Source organism: Lepisma saccharinum, chromosome 29 (genome assembly GCF_977018435.1).
Source record: "Lepisma saccharinum chromosome 29, izLepSacc3.1, whole genome shotgun sequence".
NCBI classification, from domain to species: domain Eukaryota; kingdom Metazoa; phylum Arthropoda; class Insecta; order Zygentoma; family Lepismatidae; genus Lepisma; species Lepisma saccharinum.
In genome coordinates, this window is record NC_139257.1 from 19,371,675 (window position 1) to 19,390,760 (window position 19,086).

Genomic DNA, 19,086 nt, shown 5'->3' on the forward strand with positions numbered 1-19,086 from the left:
GGGCTATGAGTTTGAAAGCGTAGTCAAGTTGAATTGTAAGAAGCTGTTATTTCTTTGAGTGAAATGGATTTTATGCACATAAGTATTTATTTTGTAAGAAGTAAAATATACTTCTTTTCTCTTAGTGAAAACTTGACTTTGATTTTTATTTGACGAACGAACAGAGATATTATTACCCAATACACTGAGTCTACGAGTCTTCATGTGTTTGAGTTAAATAATGTTCTTTTGACTGAAAGAACGTGTCAATTATAATTATTATAACTTTACAAATCATAAAACTCAAATTGAATTGAAAATACTTTCTCGTTGTGTACAAGTTCAGACTCTATTCTACTATTTAAATAGGAACTGGATTCGCCTCTCTTCCTTTCCATAAACATCTATCGCTTTGTTGATGAACAATTAATTCTATGTATTTTTGTACATTACCACAAAACACAGATATCAAACAGAGACCACTTTATTATTTACTCTCCTTCATGCTACCTATGATCCATGTTTTTACGCGCTGAAGGGTATAATAATAATAATAGTTGCTGTAGCTTACGGCCTGTAAGTCACGGAAAACAATATTTTTATTATAAAATATCGCTACAATTTCAGAATTCGAATTACATTAACTCTTTCCAGAAATCTCAGGGGGGGGGCACTACCCTTGTTTCGTCTCAACACCATCCCCCAAGAAACGCGATGAAAAATCAACTTTGTAGATGAATCAGGTAAAACAAAGAAATGAAACCAAACTTCCAAAATGGTGCAAGGGCACGGCGCTTCCACTAGTTACGTACAACGAGAAGACACCGCATTGCTTCACGCATTGACGATTTCTATGTGGCAACAACGAAAGGGCAATTTTTCTCTGTCGATCTACGGACCGACTGGACAAGAGTGGTCATTATGTACGTCACAGCACTTCAAGAGGGCGTGTGTATCCAACTCGCAGTCTTTATAATTGCGGGCTCTGCCTGACCTTGTGCAACTCAAGGCTATCCTTCAGAAGAAGCGAAATTGTGCAAGAGAGATTGTCCCGCAAAGACCCGAAGATGGCTCAACCCGGAAACATGTCACAATAGATTTCAAACGAGTTGCTTGGTTGAGTTGCTAAGTCCACTTTATGCACAGTAAGGCTAATCGGGACTGGACCTACAGTTTAAAGTGGGATCCGAACCACTATGTGCCTCCACCGGGTGATTTGAAACTAGACTACTACACGATTGCAAAGGATAGGAATACATGTCTTTGAAAGTGATGTAAAGTATACTGAAGACCAAGCCCGTACCCAGGATTTTTTTTAGGGGGCGGGGGGGGGGGGCAAGCCCGAAACCATGGTGATGATTATATATTATATATATTATTATATATATATTGTCATATGACAATTATAAAATAATTAATTAATAGCATTGATTAATCAATTTATCATATATATTTATAAGCACATATAAACATATAAACAAATTAATTTGCTACATTTTTAAACCAGCAAATTACTGGTTCAACTGAAGTGAAATGTTACACTGAATAAATTTTATGTACCTACTCTTTTCCGTTGAATCCGACGAAAAGAAAACTTAGCATTCAAGAAACGTGGCTAATAAAAGGACAGTCCGTTGTACATCCCACATCATCTTCATTGAAGCAGTGTGTGTTATTGTTCAAATATGCAAACTCGATTGCAAATTAAAGATAATTAGGTGGAGGGACAAAATAAGATACTTTAAGAAGACATTAGTTTTCTACTAAATTAAAATGTAGCGTAAGTGCTATGTTTTATTCCCGACGAAAGGAGGTGAGAAATGGAGGAGAAATGACAGGTCGGTCTAATTTCTATGATCCAGGGGCCTAGGGTGACAATGACAACCACCTTCGCAGCTACAGCTCCATTTCTTACTAGTCCAATTTGATATAATTTTAAAATCTTATCTATGACTGTAGAAGTACGTTTTTACCCCATGCTGTTACCTGCCCTAAAGAGAGAAGACAAAAGATGTATGCAAAATTCACACACAGGCTGACATCATTCTTTGTTCTTACTTCTTCGTATGTGTTTATGATGTTATTCTTAGTAAAATATGTTTGAAGTCCAAACTAATTGCTTATCTTTGTTGTTCTAACACAAACTCTTACCCTCGGAAAATTTTGATGGGGTGAAAATTTTAATAGAACAAGATCTTTGGGGGAAAGGTGGGAGATCTCCCTGGGAATTCAAACCCTGTATGTGACCACCAACGCTATGGCATGATCCTTATAATGAAGAACATGTCTGAGTGTGAATTAACAAAAAAAAAAGAAAGGGCATTCCCTCATCAAGACTGCAGTTCGAAAGAAAGTCAGAACAGGTAGTAGAAATGGTGAACTGTCCCGACCAAACTGGGACGTTTGGTACCTTCGCATAAATGGTTATAAAACTAAAATTAATAAATATAGTAGACTGCAGACTTCTGGAGTCTGCCTCTCTCCAGAAACACCACATTCTTTTATGAATGAAGAAAATAGAAACTCTTGCAAAATCTTAAAAATCGTCCGTTATTTTTGTTGGTTTTTATAGGTTCACATTAAAATATTTCATGGCTCGAGGTGGGGGGGGGGCATGGCCCTCTTCCCCCCCTGGGTACGGGTCTACTCAAGACCCAGCAGAATATAAACCAGGGTTTAGCATACAGGGTGTTCCACGAAAATGTATTTCAAAATAAAAATGAGGCACTATTTATACAGAGTGATACTATCGTACAGCAACAGTTTCATACCACCATATATTTTATAAAGGTTACAAAAACATGGCCAACATCACCACCAAAAAAGAAAAAAAAATGTACAGGTTATTTCAACAAAGCATTTCTGAAAAAGTTTCACGAAATTATAATGCTTCTTTGTACAGAACAGGGCGCAACTATAGAGTCGTCACTAGTTTCTTTTTATGTAAATACAGAAAACATGATGTTAACATTTTCCAACAAATGAACTCGGCTAGTAGCAAAGGTAAATATACAGAGTGATCAAAAAGTCACGCAACCCATGTAACATTTGCATGGACTACCTTGAATCTGTGTTACCTGGACGCATCATTATGAAGCCACTATGGCCGCCCAGGTCTCCCGATCTCACTCCGCCGGACTTTTTCCTCTGGTGATTTCTGAAGTCTGCGGCCTACGTAAGCATCCACACACTTTGGATGAACTGAAGACGAATATTCAACGTACTGTGGACAACATTTCATACACTCCAGAGGGTCTTCAGGAACATGATCAAAAGAATGCACATGTGTGAGGAACTGAATGGTGGCCATTTCCAACATCTTTTATAGTCCCTCCATGGGTTGCGTGACTTTTTGATCACTCGTTACTAATTTTGCTGGAAGTAGTAAAACTCTCCAAGGTGTGTACATACAGGTGGGTCAGTTCTAGATTGCTTGTCAGATTCACGTCGTACGTTGTTAATTTATCATATTCTTAGTCTTTTTTGTAAAAAATAGCATCTTGATGTGTTAATACTATCGCATGTTACTGCTTCTGTAATTTAATTATGCATAAACTCGCACCGACGTCACTTTTTCGTCAACCAATGACCATTCAATACTAGTCATGAACCCACCTCTACGTAAGAGCCTTCAACTTTGCTACTCACCTGCAGCGCCACCGTCTTTCCCAACTCAGAACAGTCTCCAGCCAACAATTCCTCGTATCCGTTGAGGTCAACCATATCGGCCGGAAAGAATTGCTGGAAGGATAAAAATAATTTTATCAATAAAAATAAATATTAAAGGAACTAATACATACACTAAAAACACTACAACACATCTGGATCTGTAATAAAATTTCCCTCGGTTTGCCAATACTGGTCTCTGCAATCACTTCTCGTTCGTCAAACTCGCCAGAGATTTCTACGCAACGTATCAGGACTTTTTGATCACTGGCTGCACATACGATTTAACTTCGTCCTGTAACTTTTGAACGCAACTTGCTCTAATATATCCAGGGTTGTTAAAGGTCCAGGAATTGTAAATAAATTCAATTCCAATTATTATTTTATTTGTCGATGCAACGAAGGTACAATAACTCTAGCTTTCGACACTAAGTTTCACAGAAAGGTGGTGCGAGATATGACGTCATCAAGATGGCCGCCACACTGTCCCGCTTCCACACGCTGCCCTATTTCAACTAAAGGGTGATTCATATAAAACTAACACATTTCTTTGCCGTTTTATTGAAACAAGAATGCATCGTAATTCTGTAAGTTAGTTTCACATGACGCAGTACATCTGGGAGATTCATACATCCTCAAGAGAGTACGCAGCTGTGCAGAATTTGGTAGCTTTCGTCGCTGAAACTGGCTTAGTCATTGCAAGGATTCAGTACGTCCTACATATTTTCATGGTGTTTGTTGAGAAACTAAATGACACACAGCTGCATAAAGGCTAGAGCTGAGTCAAGGATATTTTCCGGTGCGACATGCCATACATCGATCAAATCCATGGAGTTCATTGAAAGTTTTTTTTTTTTTTTTTGACCACCGGATAATTTCCAAGAACCTGTGGCCACCGAGATCTCCGGATTTGACAACCCCGGACTTCTTCCTACTTAAAAGAACGAGTTTACGCCACACGCCCCCAGACTTTGGACGATTTGAAGCAGAACATTGTTTGTACACGAGATCAATGGTATTGACAACAGCGTTCTCCAACGAGCGGCCAGTAACATGGGGTGCGTTCCGAAAGTGTTAACTAAACGAACGCGTTCAACGAAAATAACTGGGCTCGTGAATCTGGTGAAACCAGTTATTTTACAGACTTATGGGACACTCTAGGCGAAAGCGCAGGCGCAGCGTTTTGTTTATAGAAAGTTTCCGCATGGCGTCAAGCGGAAGGAATGTCCTTATGGCAAAAATAAACTCTACTGTGGACACTCTTACTCATTTTAATCACATTCTAAGAACGGTCAAGGCATACTCATCTTGTGCAGTTGCTTCATATCGGTCTCTGTTAAAATTATAATACATTTTCCGAACTAGTGCAGTTTGAACCCATCAGCAAGCGCGTTGTCTGGAAGCAGCAGACGATTCTCACCGAACAAACCAGCCTCCTGGTTTGGTGAATCTCGTTCCTGCACGAAACGCACGGAATGCGACTTTTGGGACAGCATAATGAAACTCACGAGACGCACGGAAGCACTTATGGGACAGCCAGTTACCATAACTCGTTTAACGCGTTAAACTTGTGCGACTTTCGGAACGGGCCCATGGAACGACGTGTTGCGTTGTGCTTGGAGCAGCAGGGAGGTCATTTTCAGCATTTGCTGCAGAGGGTAGTAATCTCCAAAAGTTACTCTACATTTACGGCATAAAAAATTGTGTTTAGCAACATTCTTGCTGAAATAAATTAGGAAAGAAATGTGTTAGTTTTCTGTAAATCGCCCTGTAGAATCAGTAGCGGCGACTGAGTGCCAAAACTGGGAGGGCAAGGGCAGTTTATTTATTCTTGATAGACAAGGCTTTGCATTAAGAGACCACAGTGCTGGGGCAAAAAAAGGGGGGAAACTGGTCCCACGCACCTTTTAAACGTCGCCACTGACTAGAATGGATTTATCTTTCGTAGTTCACACTATACGGCTTCACAGGCCCCACAAATATGCATTCGATTAATGAAATCCTCGAGTGACAAGTGTTGACAGTTGCTTCGGTGTGAAATCTTCCTTGAGAGAACTTTTCGCTCCATGTTTACTCTTTAAAGAAAATTCCACCTGCTTTGCATAATGGAAAGACGCACAGACAAGAAGGGGAGTAACGAAAAGCAGAAAAACAAGTGAAAGTGCCGAGGAAAAGATAAAGATTAGCTGCGACAGAATTTCGCGGAAGACATTCGTTACAGAAAAGAAAAGGAGTTAAGAAAGTTAAATCTAAAATACAAAACCTCACTTCAAGCTTTCAGACTGCAAAGAATATTTGTTTTACAACGTTTACTGATAGAGGGGGAAACCTGCTTTAAGTGCACGTTGCATAGAAACTGCATTGTAAGATTGCGAAACGAGTTGCCTGTGCATACTGATATGCAAACCTTATCTGAAACGTACGGTGTAATCACAGATTTCGTCGCCACGCAGTTTCCTGAAAAGGGAATAAAGACTGCCTTCCAGAGATGCGTATTACTGCGATTATTAAATTCACTCAGTAACATCTTTTGTATCTATTGAGGTGGTATTTATGTAGAAGATGAAAGAAACTCAAGATAAATAAAACCACATATAAACGATTTATATGGGGTAAATTGCTGAACTGTTCCTTGAAAAAGTGCCCGATTTCATTACGTTATTTCTTCAGTAACTGTGAGAAATGAGGATAATAGCCAGGTATTCTTCAGAATCTATTATGTACAGTCACGGACGCTTCTGGGTTGTAACAAATCCATTGACTTTCAATGGGACTATTACAAGCCAGAAGTGTCCTGTGACTGTACATCATTCTATTGTTTCCTAACCACTAATAAAAGTCACGCCTTCACGCCAATTTTCGATAGCGAAGCCACGGAGACTTCGCAAAATCACAGGGGGCCGTTTTCTCAGGAACTCCCATCCCTCCGCGGAGGATGGGGGAGTTTGGTGACGTTTTGACCTAGACAGCGGTCAAATTCAGCACCGCCATCTCTTATTCTGTTTGGTAGAAGTTGTCACGTGCCAGTTCCGACGACACACTGAAAAATGCAAGGAAGAACTGTTTCCCGAGAGCAACGATAGATGGTAGCGCGTCATATAAAGAAGAGCAGAGCTCATTGTAGAAACTAGGAGCGGAGAAGAGCGATTATATATATTATAGTAAATGCAAAATATATAAAGGAAGAGTATAAAAATTATAGAAGGAGTAAATAAAATGTTGTACATAGCCAATTAAGATAATTAAGAATATGCTCGTATATGAAACAATTAGGAAAGTTAATAAGTGAGCAAATGAATTCAGAAATGTATCTCCTTTCTGATCCTAGTGATCAAAATTTGATTTAATACCTTTGACGGGGACAACATCGTCAGCTTTTGTGTTTGTCCGTCCCTCGGTGGCGCTGTGTTCAATTAGACGTCCCGAAGCACTTACGGTTGCGCTCCTTATTAGACGCACTGAGCCATAGGCAGCGCTTGCTGTTAGCGATCCTGGGCTATTCCCCTTTTGGTCGTTACATAGGAGGTGGCGCTACTGTCAGTTTAGACGCCCCTAATCTTTCTATAAGTATAGCTTGTGTCGTTTGTATAATGCCAAAGAAGCGGGGAAAACTAGCGCATACATGTAATAAATGAGATTACGCTTTAAAGGCAAGGACAATAAATTAGAAGAAAGAAAAGAAGAATAAGCCTTTTCCAAAAATAGAAAGAAGAAGCATTTTCCCTAATCAAAGATAGAAAAGAAGAAGAAGCCTTTTACCAAAATAGAAGGAAGAAAAGAAGAAGCAGAAGCCTTTTCACTAATCAACGATAGAAAAGAAGAAGCATTTTCCCTAATCAGAGATAGGAAGGAAGAAGAAGCCTTTTACCAAAATAGAAGGAAGAAAAGAAGAAGCCTTTTCCCCAAAATTGTGAGAAGCAAAAAGAAGAAGATTTCCTTTCAAATATACATATATTTATAAGAAGAATATAACCGACGTAAATTTGGAATCAGCATATATTTATTTATTTACTCAGAGTTTCAGATACAGTCTTATTTGGCCATTTTACACTGAAACATCATAACGTAGAAACAAAAAATAACAAAAGATAAAAACAATATCAAGATGGGATAGATTTACATGTTCTTGGTCAGTAATATACAAAAATTACGTTCTGGAAGGAAAATATCTACATTCAGGGGAAGTTTGTTGTAGATTTCTGGGAGCCTGTAAAACAAGGAGCGTTGTAGAAGGGAAAGCCTAGTGGTTGGGTTGTGGAAGAGTTGCAGGTTGCGCGTTAGCTTTTGGGGTACCCTAAGTGTGAATTCACTGATTAGGAGATCTGTTCTGATTTTGCCATTTATTATCTTGTATAAAAATTTCATGTCAGCTAGATCACGACGAAAGGATGGAGAGTGAATATTCAGAGCAGCCATGGTGTCTGATTTAGATACATGTCGAAAGGAAGGTATTCTATGACGAACAATTGCAAGAAAGAAACTGAGAACAGAATCTATTCTGGTGAGATTGGTTTTTGAGGCCATCGCCCAAATTGGGGAACAGTATTCGAGGATGGGCGAGATGAAAGATTTAAAGAAAAAAGCAAGAGATGATGGGTTTTGAATTTCACTAAATCTGTATAGAAGACCGAGAAGGCGCATGGCTTTTTTAGTGGTAGCAATAATATGATTATTAAAAGTGAGTTTTTCATCCATGATAATACCTAGGTCCTTTTGGGTGGAAACGTTTTGGATTGGATTGTTTTCAATAGAATAAGTAGACAGCACTTTGTTCTTTTTTAGGGAATATGTAAAGAAAGAGCATTTCTGAGGGTTTAGTTCTAAATTCCACTGACGACACCACTTAACAAGTTCTGTGAGAGCATTTTGAAGAATCATCATGTCATGATGCGATGAGATCTCCTTAAAGAGTTTACAATCATCCGCAAACAAAAGTATATTGATAGGGAGGGAGGACAGTTTTTCAGGGAGGTCATCCATGTACAGAAGGAATAGGAGCGGCCCTAAGACAGTCCCCTGAGGAACTCCAGACAAAACGGGAAGAAAGTTAGAAGAGATACCTGAAAGAACAACACGTTGTTCACGCTCATGGAGGTAGTCCTGGAGTAAAGAGAGAAATTTGCCATGGATGTTAAATCTGGATGATAATTTATGAAGAAGAAATTTATGATTTATTTTGTCAAAGGCTTTCGAAATGTCCAAATATATAGTGTCAAGTTGGGATTATTATCAATAGCTCTGGCAGCATTCGAAAGTAAGACGGAGTTAGGCAAGAGCTGCCTGGAAGAAAACCATGTTGTGCTGTGTTGATATATGGTGACGTAAACTGAAGTAACCTGTTTCAATGTATATACAAGCTTCGCTATATATTTTCTCTGTACTGTGTAGTTTTCAGAATATAGATCCGCATTTATATCCTCTTTGCTATAAAACGCTTTCTTATTTGGAATTCTCGAATAAAGAACCTATCCCCTGAGATTAAGATATTTCTGTAGCCGTGGTATAAGTTTATTTTAAGAAGTGCACTAGAGGTACGTTGCAAAGTGGAAGCAAAAGTACGAGTGGTGTTCTCAGCGCCTCCTAGCAGATTATTACAAAATTTCTTGCGAATGGCGATTCCCAGTGAGAGGTCCGTGCACCGGTTTTCCTGCAATCTGCTTATATACCCTAATCTGTGGTCCAATGTAAAGAAAGTATTTGAAAATGGACATTCAAATGCAAAAACAAAACAAGATTAAACTCTCTCATATTTAAGCGCACAAAATAAAATGTAAATGTATTTCACAACTACACCTTCCTGCCACGATCAGGCACGTATCTAGAAATGTATTACTGGGGGGGGGGGTCCGAACTAAGTGTCTCAGGAATAATAATAACGTCCAACCATTCTACTAGCCCCCAATATTAAAAGACTAATGATTATGCTACCTTCACACGGTCAAAAACCGCGGCCATTAAACAAATAATATTTATTTGTAAATAATTATATTATAATTATATTACATTCAATTAACACTACTTAAAATACATTAATATTATATTATTACATGAAATGTCAAATAGATGACGAATTGAATATATATTGAATAAAAAGTATGTTAGATTCAGTTGGCGAAAAGTAAAGTTCATGATTAATATTTTATCTATAATTATAATTATCATAAATAGTAGTGTGTAAGCATAAATATTTGGTACTGTGCTTTCATATAATCTCAATATAATCCTTGAATCATCTTTTGTTTACATGTGTTTTCCCCTCTCTGTATTGTTTACCTATCTGATACTTGCATCTTGATTATTTGCGTAAAGCATATTCAAATGAATATTGTTTGTTACTTGCACTATTATGTTGTAATCTATATTATTGTATTTATTGTAGGCATGTTTCAGCAATCTGGTAGAATTCATTAATTGTTTTTATACTTAATGTGATCCATAAAGTTCATTGGAATTGTTGTTTTAAGTCCACTTTATGCACAGAAAGGCTAATCGGGACTGGACCTACACTTTAAAGTGGGATCCGAAACCACTGTGCAATGTGTCTCCACCGGGTATCGAACCCGAGGTCCCTTGGATAAAGCCCACAACAACACTATGTAGATATGGAAAAGATAATCGTATGAGTTTCAATGTAACACCAGTGCAAGTTATAAATTAATAATGTATTTGCATTATTATTGTTTTGAATGAAATATTGTATGGCAATTGCAACCATATTAAGATAGTAAATACTAAAAAGAAAAAAATAATAGTCGTGGTTTCATTAATTAGGTCATGATAGATGGCAGGATAGTCAAAATAATAAAAATTCCATTGCCTTATCAAACTATCTTCCTTACGTGGAGCGCAAAGGAAATGGTGAAAATTACAATCTTGTCAATTTCGCCAAGACTTAAGTCACTTTCGGAGTGGTTACACCACTGCATTTTTGAAAGACATACACCATCTTGCAAGTACATGCATGTTATAAACATTTATGTGGAGAGGTTGTGTACGATTTTTCTCCGCTGAGCACGTTTCGTGAAATCACCACAAAACTCGAAGGGTGTAAACCCACCTTAAGGAAGAAGCTTCATTTGCATGCATGGAGGAATGAAGTGGCACTAAAAGACTTGACGTATATCACGGCGCTTGTCGAACTTTCGTGTTAGCATTCCTCAGAAATCATTTCACGTACCCTCCTCATTTCCACTTCCCCTCAACCGAGCCACAAATTGGCTGGCTGCAATGGCTGCAGTGCAGGAACAGAGAGACAAAATCCTCCACGTTCTAATTAGCAACTCCACATCGCCGGATGAGAATGGCTCACAAAGAGCGTTTCCTGGAAAGCTTCAAGCTCCGCTCTGCGTCTGCGAATCTGCAGAAAAGTTTCCCCCCAGGAACTACCATTATGGAAAGACAGTGTTGCCATCAGTAGCCAAAATTCCCTCAAGGTTCGTAATTTTCCATGTAGGTAAACTTTCCAGTTGAAGCCAAAACATTCCCCTTGTCTGCATGTAAATTTCCCTACTGCTCAAACTGATCCGTACAGCACACAAAGGTCCAAAAGTCAACTGAAGGATATCTCTCCCACTGATGTCCCTTGAATATCCATTATGTTTGTCCACTGGGTATCCAGATAGTATAACTTCATTTGGACGTTTATATTTGGTTCAGATGTGTTGTGGGTCAAGTACAGACCTAAACAGGACATTCCTTAGACATACTTTGAATATAAAATAGACATTCGTAGGCTCAAATTGGAAAATGGGTTGATTACGTCATTAGACAGTTTTCACACATAAGTTTAAACTAAAAAACCACGATATTATTCGAAACATACAGATTCTAGACATACTTTCAAATTACGAAAATTAAATTGGTTACATTTTCCTCTATTTATTTTGTAAAAGTATATTTTGGGTCGTACAGAGACTTTTAGGATCAGTGCGGTGGCAACACTGCCAGTTCAGGAAAAGTGTTCTGCGAGACTTTGGTAAAACTTCAAAAGCTATTACTTTCTGTAGCATGAAAATAGCAACACTCAGTTTTGGTCAGAATAATTCTGGTTTTAAGCATTTATGTCTGAAAACTTTTGTTTCGTACATCTTTGTTTAAAAGTTTATTGTGAAAAGACTGAATGAAGATAAACTTGAAATTTGCAGGAAATCAATGTACGTATTATAAAGTAGACGACAATAGCTGACAGGCGCCAGGGCTTCGTAAGTCTGTACTTGCTGTTGAAGTTTTCGAGATGCACTGTAAGGTAAAGCAGTTTTTGATCTTTCAAGTCTCTGCACGAGATGTTCACCATTTCGCCTACCCTAATTTACACGTTGGAGTGCATCCAGAGCAGCACTTTTCGTTCGGTAAGCTGCAATCAAGTTTCGCAGACGTGGGTAGAATTGATAGAGACATCAGGGCGGTGAGGAACGCCTCTATCGGATTCCGCGAGAACTAACCCAGACTGTGACTTTCATACATGCAAAATAACTGAAGATTTAAACAGTTTGAAATATTGAACACATTTCTCAGCTCAATCCGGATGGACAAGAAGAAAGTTTTTCATTTAATGTTACTAGACAGTGGCGTTACTAAAATAAAAGAAGGTGGAACACTGTAAAATGTTGATTTGAGAAAAGGTCTAAAACATCGTTAAAAATGAACATGGCCGCTTTTAAAGTACCAACGGCTATTACATATTTACTTGTAATTAATGTAATTCCAGAAAGTAAAATTTATACAGGAATTAGATGCTAATTCACATACAAGTAAAACTGAAATAGCTGCAGATTTAAGCATTGCCTATACCACACTTTGCAGTAATTAGTAAAAGAAATGCTATTTTAGACGATTTTTTAATAAATTGGGTAGTAAAATTATAAAACTTTTGTCTTTTCAGTATCAAAGTTATCTATGGCTAGGAATTTTATGACCTAAAAATCACCAAAATATGCAAAATAAAATATGCTCTTATGACCTAAAATTGTACAAAATATGAACTATAATTTGAAAAATATGCCCTTATAACTAGACTGTTTCAAACATCAATATCTAAATGCTGAGATATTTTCACATACGTACTTTATGGGCCCTGAGTTTCAATCCACAATGAATACTTTCTGTAGATTTTCAAATGAAACTGAAAAAGATTTTGCTGGTCAAAAAAAAAAAAAAATATATCGAGTGAAGCTGGGAGTAAGAAAGCGCCACACTTCGAAAATGACTATATATTTCTTGAAAAGGCGAAAATATGCTGAATATGACTAAAAATCCACCAAAATATGCTCCATCACGCAGAAATGGCTAAATATGACCTTAAGAAGCACCGTAATTTAATTAGTTTCTCCATAATATGAATTTCTGCATATTTAGGGAACATATCACCCTTACCAAAATAAATATGCTAAGTCATGAAAATCCTAGCCCTCACTAATAAAGTGGCAAATGTAATGTATTTAAGAATCAAACTTTTACATTCGTTAATTTACCACTTTATGACAGAAATATCCTGTATTAAGTAGTATACAGGGTCTGTATTTTAAGTAATGAGAATATTTTCTTTCTGCCCCGACTAGACGTCAGAGCGTGCTGGGACCGGTTGGAGTCTGTAGTGGGCGGTGTGACCTTGAAAGCGCTCCAAGCGGCAGTTTCCTGCTGGCGTCCGTTGAGGCATGATCACGCGTGGCGTGGACGTCTGCAAAGTAAGTAGTGTGTGCAAGAGCAAAATGCAGCAAAGCATGGAACAGCGGTACGCGATCAAATTTTGTGTGCGCCTTGGAAAATCTGGTGCAGCAACGCTGGAAATGATTCGGCAAGCGTAAGGCAGTGACAGATTATCACAAGCGCAAGTGTTTCGGTGGCACAAAATGTTCAAACAAGGTCGGGAGAGCGTGGAGGACGAACCCCGCGCAGGGCGCCCGTCAACCTCAAGAGCCAGAGACAACGAACAACGAGTGCGAGATTTGCTGAACGCGGACAGGCGTGTCAGTGTGCGGTTTATCGCGGATACGCTAGGACTCAATAAAATTGTTGTTCACAAAATCATCACCGAGGATCTTGGGATGAGAAAAATTTGCGCCAAGCTCGTCCCGAAAGTTTTGACGAACGAGCAATTGCACAACCGCGCGGTCGTGTCGCAAGATCTTTTGGAACGCATTGAACGTAAACCCCCGGTTTTTTACAATGTCATTACCGGAGATGAAAGTTGGATCTTCGAGTACGATCCCGAAACAAAACGGCAGAGCACCGCATGGCACACTCCGCTGTCGCCTCGACCAAAAAAGGCGCGCATGTCCAAGTCCAGAATGAAAGCATCGCTGATTGTGTTTTTCGACAAGAAAGGTGTGGTCCACGCGGAATTTGTGCCTGTAGGACAGACAAGTCAATGGCTCCTTCTACGTGGGGGTGTTAAAAAGATCGAAGAGACGGGTCAACCGAGTGCGACCAGAAATTGCCGCCGATTGGAAGCTCCATCATGACAATGCGCCATGTCACACGTGCTTCGTGGTTAGAGAGTTCCTGATGAAATCTGGCATCACAACGATTCCTCAGCCTCCCTACAGCCCCGACCTTGCCCCTACATATTTTTCCCTCTTTCCCAGAGTGAAAACAGCCCTCAAAGGACACCACCACGGAACCCTGGACGCGGTCAAAGCGGCTTGCACGCGTGCTCTGAAGGCTGTTCCAGTTGCAGACTTTCAGGGAGCGTACGATGCGTGGAAAACTCGCCTGCAGAAGTGTGTTGACGCTCAAGGGGCATACTTTGAAGACTACTAAAGGTTTGTAGCGATATCTGTAATAAATTTTGTTTTCTGGATTTATTCTCATTACTTAAAATACAGACCCTGTATAACTTGTTCCTCAAAATAGATACAATTACAATATTTTAATAATGATATGACATGATATCTAAATCTGATTTGTAAGTAATTGTCAGTTATACGTATTATTTTCTCTTCACCTTGACGTACGTATAACTCAGGTTCAACTGTATATCCATTATGCATATTGGAATTTATAATTATACAGAGTAGTCTATCTATAACCATGACAAAAAATATCCAAATTCAAATTTGAAAGTTGTTTTTCATATGTGACCAGAACTGTAGTCGACTGTACGGCGTATACCCCTTGGATAGTGAAGGACGGTAGATTAAGTGTTCTCCGATTTACATCTGTGCTTTGTGAGAAGCACAAAAAGACATGAAACTGTTCATTAGGGATGTGACGAAGCTGAAAATTTACTGATGCCGATGTACTCACCGATAATTTTTGGAACCGATACGGATGCCGATATTTAACCGATTCCGATACATAAGATTATTAAACAGAAATGGGATGTTATTTTCTGCATGACAAAAATAAATTTGGTATGTACATTTCTATTGCATATCATATGTATATACATATATATTCTCAAGAGATGCGAATGTACGTACATTTGCATCTACAAAAGGTTTTGTGAACCTAGAGATTTAACATTAGTACACAAGCATTTCTTTGAAATGCAAAATGAATTCCTGTTCTGCCAGATTCAACTTCAGAAATACGAGATTTGGACGCACTTCAGGAAGTAATCTACTTCTTCTCTTATCGCAAATCTGTTCAGCAACACTGAACACTCAATCACTGAATGCTGATGCAGCAGGTAGGCCCAAGTATTTTCTCAGCACTTGCTTCATGTTTGAATACTCATTTTTTAATTTCCAATACAACAGCAGATCCTTGTTCAGCAATGTACTGTTTTATTTCCGATTTATAGTTAGGTTGATCCTCTGAACGAGAGTTTGCAATAATTTTATTACAAAAACTCTACAAAAATGACGAATTATAACCAAATTTTCAATAAATCTTACAAAACTAGAAGGTAAGGTAAAACTCTAGCATAATCTGTACCGGTTTAAATATCGGATTTTTGCCGATTCCGATACCGATGCCGATATGTCAATTTCGGCCGATTTTCATACATCTGTAATCGGCTTCGGCACATCCCTACTGTTCATAGATGTTTATGGAAAGGAAGCACGACGAAGCCAGCTATCTAGATAACAGACTGACTGGAATCTGAGATTGTATACAGTGCCAAAGTATTTTCAATTCAATTTGAATATTATTACTTGTAAAGTATAATGATGATGATAATAATAATAGTTTCTATGACTGAACGGCAAGATATGAAATTTTACTCTGCCCCCCCCCCTTTCCTGAGAGGAAATATCTGCAGCCGCCCTTGTACAGTCACGGACACTGCCGGCTTGTAACGATTCCATTGAACGTCAATGTATCCATTACAAGCCGGCAGTGTCCGTGACTGTACATAAAGGCCGAATCACACGGAACTGGTTTTCCAGTAGGAATGGCGCTGAACTTGCTACCTGGATGGAAAAAATGGCTTGACTGGTTTTGAGGAATAGGCCATGCTCTAATTGCAACTGGCTTTCCTCGACTGGATTCTATGGAACAGTCTATCAGAGCGAAGTTTGACCATGTGAAGATATCTGTGAGTTTAGAAAGGAGCGTTTTTTGTCTGTGGTTTCCGAGTGTTGGTTGTTTTTATTCGCTTCTTGTTCGATAAAAGAAAAAGTAACTTTGAGTTGATCTGCATTAGTGTTCAGTTCATTAATATTTAGGTATTTATGCAAAGCGATGAGATTTGTACGTAACAGACATGATTAGCCGATAATGAAAATCCTTATTATTACAAGTGTATTAAATGTTTGAGATATTTAGTTGAATATTTCTTTTTTATGAATGAATCCTGCGAATCTCACGTGTGAATATGCATACCAGACTTCATTAAAAAGCTTGTTCAGTACGCATTCATTACCATATTTTCTTTCGAACCAATTTCTGGTCCATACCTTTATTTATTTAAGTGTTAATAACAGCTAAATTGTCTGCTGTGCGCAATGTCTTATGGGTAAAAATACGGTAATAAGTATCGTGTGAGGTGAAAACTAGCAGATGGGCAGCCAGTCCAGGGCCAACTAGGAAATTCCTACTGGAAATCCAGTTTCGTGAGGTTCTGGAAACGGAACTCCCAAAAACCATGGAGAAATCAAAAAATGCGATGTATCTAAAATCCTCCCTCAGCTTTGCGATTTGGCAACACTGGCCCTTGTCCCTCCGCCCTGCATTTGACCTTAGCGTTCCCTGCATTTGCAGCGCAGGACGAGAGATGACGAAGCTCTCAGCCAAACAAAACAATACGAAAATTGAATTTGCTCCTCCACAAACGTTGCGGATGTCGCGGTGATGATTTCACGGTTGCTTCTGCCAGACGAATTCGCTGGCACCGCCTGAGACTATTAGATTCAGACACACAGATACAGCACAGGACAAACTTGAAGAAAATCCGACCTAATCTTCTTCACGGGTATAACTGATCGCACACTTCTCAAGCTCCTTTCATGGTCAAGCCCCGCCCTTGGTCTTCTCACGTCAGGGCCAAATGCATTCGTTTGCAATATTTGTGACGTCACAAGTCGAAGGGCGGAGTGAATTTGTTTTTAAGTCCACTTTATGCACAGAAATCGGCGGACCTACAGTTTAAAGTGGGATCTGAATGACTTTGTGCCCGCGCCAGTTATCCACAAGGCGAAGACGTTACAGATAAGGTATCGGGGAGGGTTATGTTACTTATAAAGAAAACAAGAAATCAAGGTAAGTTATTGTCTGCAAATTAATAACTTAAACCTTTTCGGAGAATTAACCAAACTAGAAGGGGATTAAGTTCTCAATTCGCAGTGTCTAGTATCAAGATTTCTTGGCTGCCATATCATTGACATGTTACACTCTATTACAAATTGTCTGCGAATACATTCTATTACGAAAGACAGCAAAAAACATATCATGGATATGATAAGTTTTGCATTAAATCATGGATATTGGGAAACGCACGCAAGCTTTTGTATACTACTTCTTGCAGCTAACAATGTGTGCAATTGTCCCACTTTTTTCGAGAACTTTGTTGGATTGTTTACCGTGTGGGATGCCAGCGCCATCTATCAATTAGCATGGCAAACAATACAGATGACACGCCCTTCATTAGAATGGGAAGCGTGACATATTGGGACATGCAGGCGCGGTAAACGCGAGGTGACGTGTCGCGTGCTGACAGAGGAGAACTTATCGATTGGACGAAATGCTCTTTAGCGCGTGCAAGGGTTAAAGGTAAAAGGTGGAGAGCAAAATCGTGTAATTGCATTTAAAGTGGGATTAACGTGTGTCCGGTTCGCCACGGACACGTATTCTTTTCCCGTCCTAAAATTTTGGCCAGGCCTGTCTTTAAAACAATGACCCACCTAAAGGATTCCTTCAGGAATTTTAGAATGCAGACAATTATAAACTCAACGACAATTCAAGCTAGAATTGATTATTTTTCTAAGATTTTCACAATCCACAGTATTCTTTACTTCCTTTCAACAAATTTTTAGCTATACTTATCATGTTCCTGCTCATGGACGTCCGCAGGATTTTTTCCAAGGAGGGGCAAGGAAGGTATTTTTTCCAGGGGGGGGGGCAAACGAGGCACATTTTCCCCCCAAACAGTGTTGTTCCCTAAAAAACATTGCTTAAATTTGAATTTATGGTGTTCATGCAATAATTAACACACATTACTGTGGCTAAAATTAAATTATATGTGTGAAATACATAATTTTTGGTTGACTTTCATTTTCCACGGGGGGCCACGGCCCCCCCTTGTCCCCCTTCCGGACGCCCATGTTCCTGCTTATACCACTTATTATAGGCAGATGTTGAACTCTAGCAGTAAACGTTCTGCACTATTTATTATTGTGTGCAAGAAGTTCTGGTATCCTCCGCTTGGAGGCGCCTGCTTTCACTTCTGGATCAGACTTATACCAAAACACACCTACAGCGTATATTGATACACCTGTAGATTGGATTGTATCTTCTGCAAATGTGCTGTATAAAGAAACTGCCGGAGTATTGAGGTGAGTGTACAAGCACTATCTCACATGTTCTTGAAAAATGAATAAACAGGGTAGGTAAAGATCCACATGCGGGTCCTTCTTTTACTAAGACAACCTGTGTATATTACTGGCAATGTGTTGTTGCAACAGCATAATCAGTTAACAAAAACTCTTAACTTGCTGCTCACAATGTAAGAAATTTGCAGTCACGGACACTTCTGTGTTGTAAAACTCATTCGAATCGTACTAGCATACTGCATAATAATACAAATATCCCGTTTTTATTAAACAATATAAATCACTGGAACAGAGACCATACGGGGAATCGACCCCAGCCATTAGAGAAAACATTAAAGAACTTAATTTATCTACCGTTTTTTGTGAGAAGGTACTTGGTGTTCGGAAGTTGATGACCTAGTAAAAAGTTTCGCAAAATGTCCTATAAAATGACACTGAAATTATTTTTAAACATTCCCTAAAAAAATTATTTTCATTATTAAAATGTGGTGGTTTTGATTTTTCCTAA

General features: G+C 38.8%; 1 protein-coding gene across 1 annotated transcript in view; it reads right to left on the bottom strand.

The window, feature by feature from the left end:
- The window catches only part of LOC145981605 (growth factor receptor-bound protein 10-like), a 272,875-nt gene that overhangs the window by 142,948 nt on the left and 110,841 nt on the right, over positions 1 to 19,086 (bottom strand). Inside the window, exon 5 of the mRNA XM_083114966.1 lies at positions 3,628 to 3,720. Coding sequence (XP_082971092.1) covers positions 3,628 to 3,720 — 93 coding nt within the window. The remainder of the gene's footprint in view (positions 1 to 3,627; positions 3,721 to 19,086) is intronic.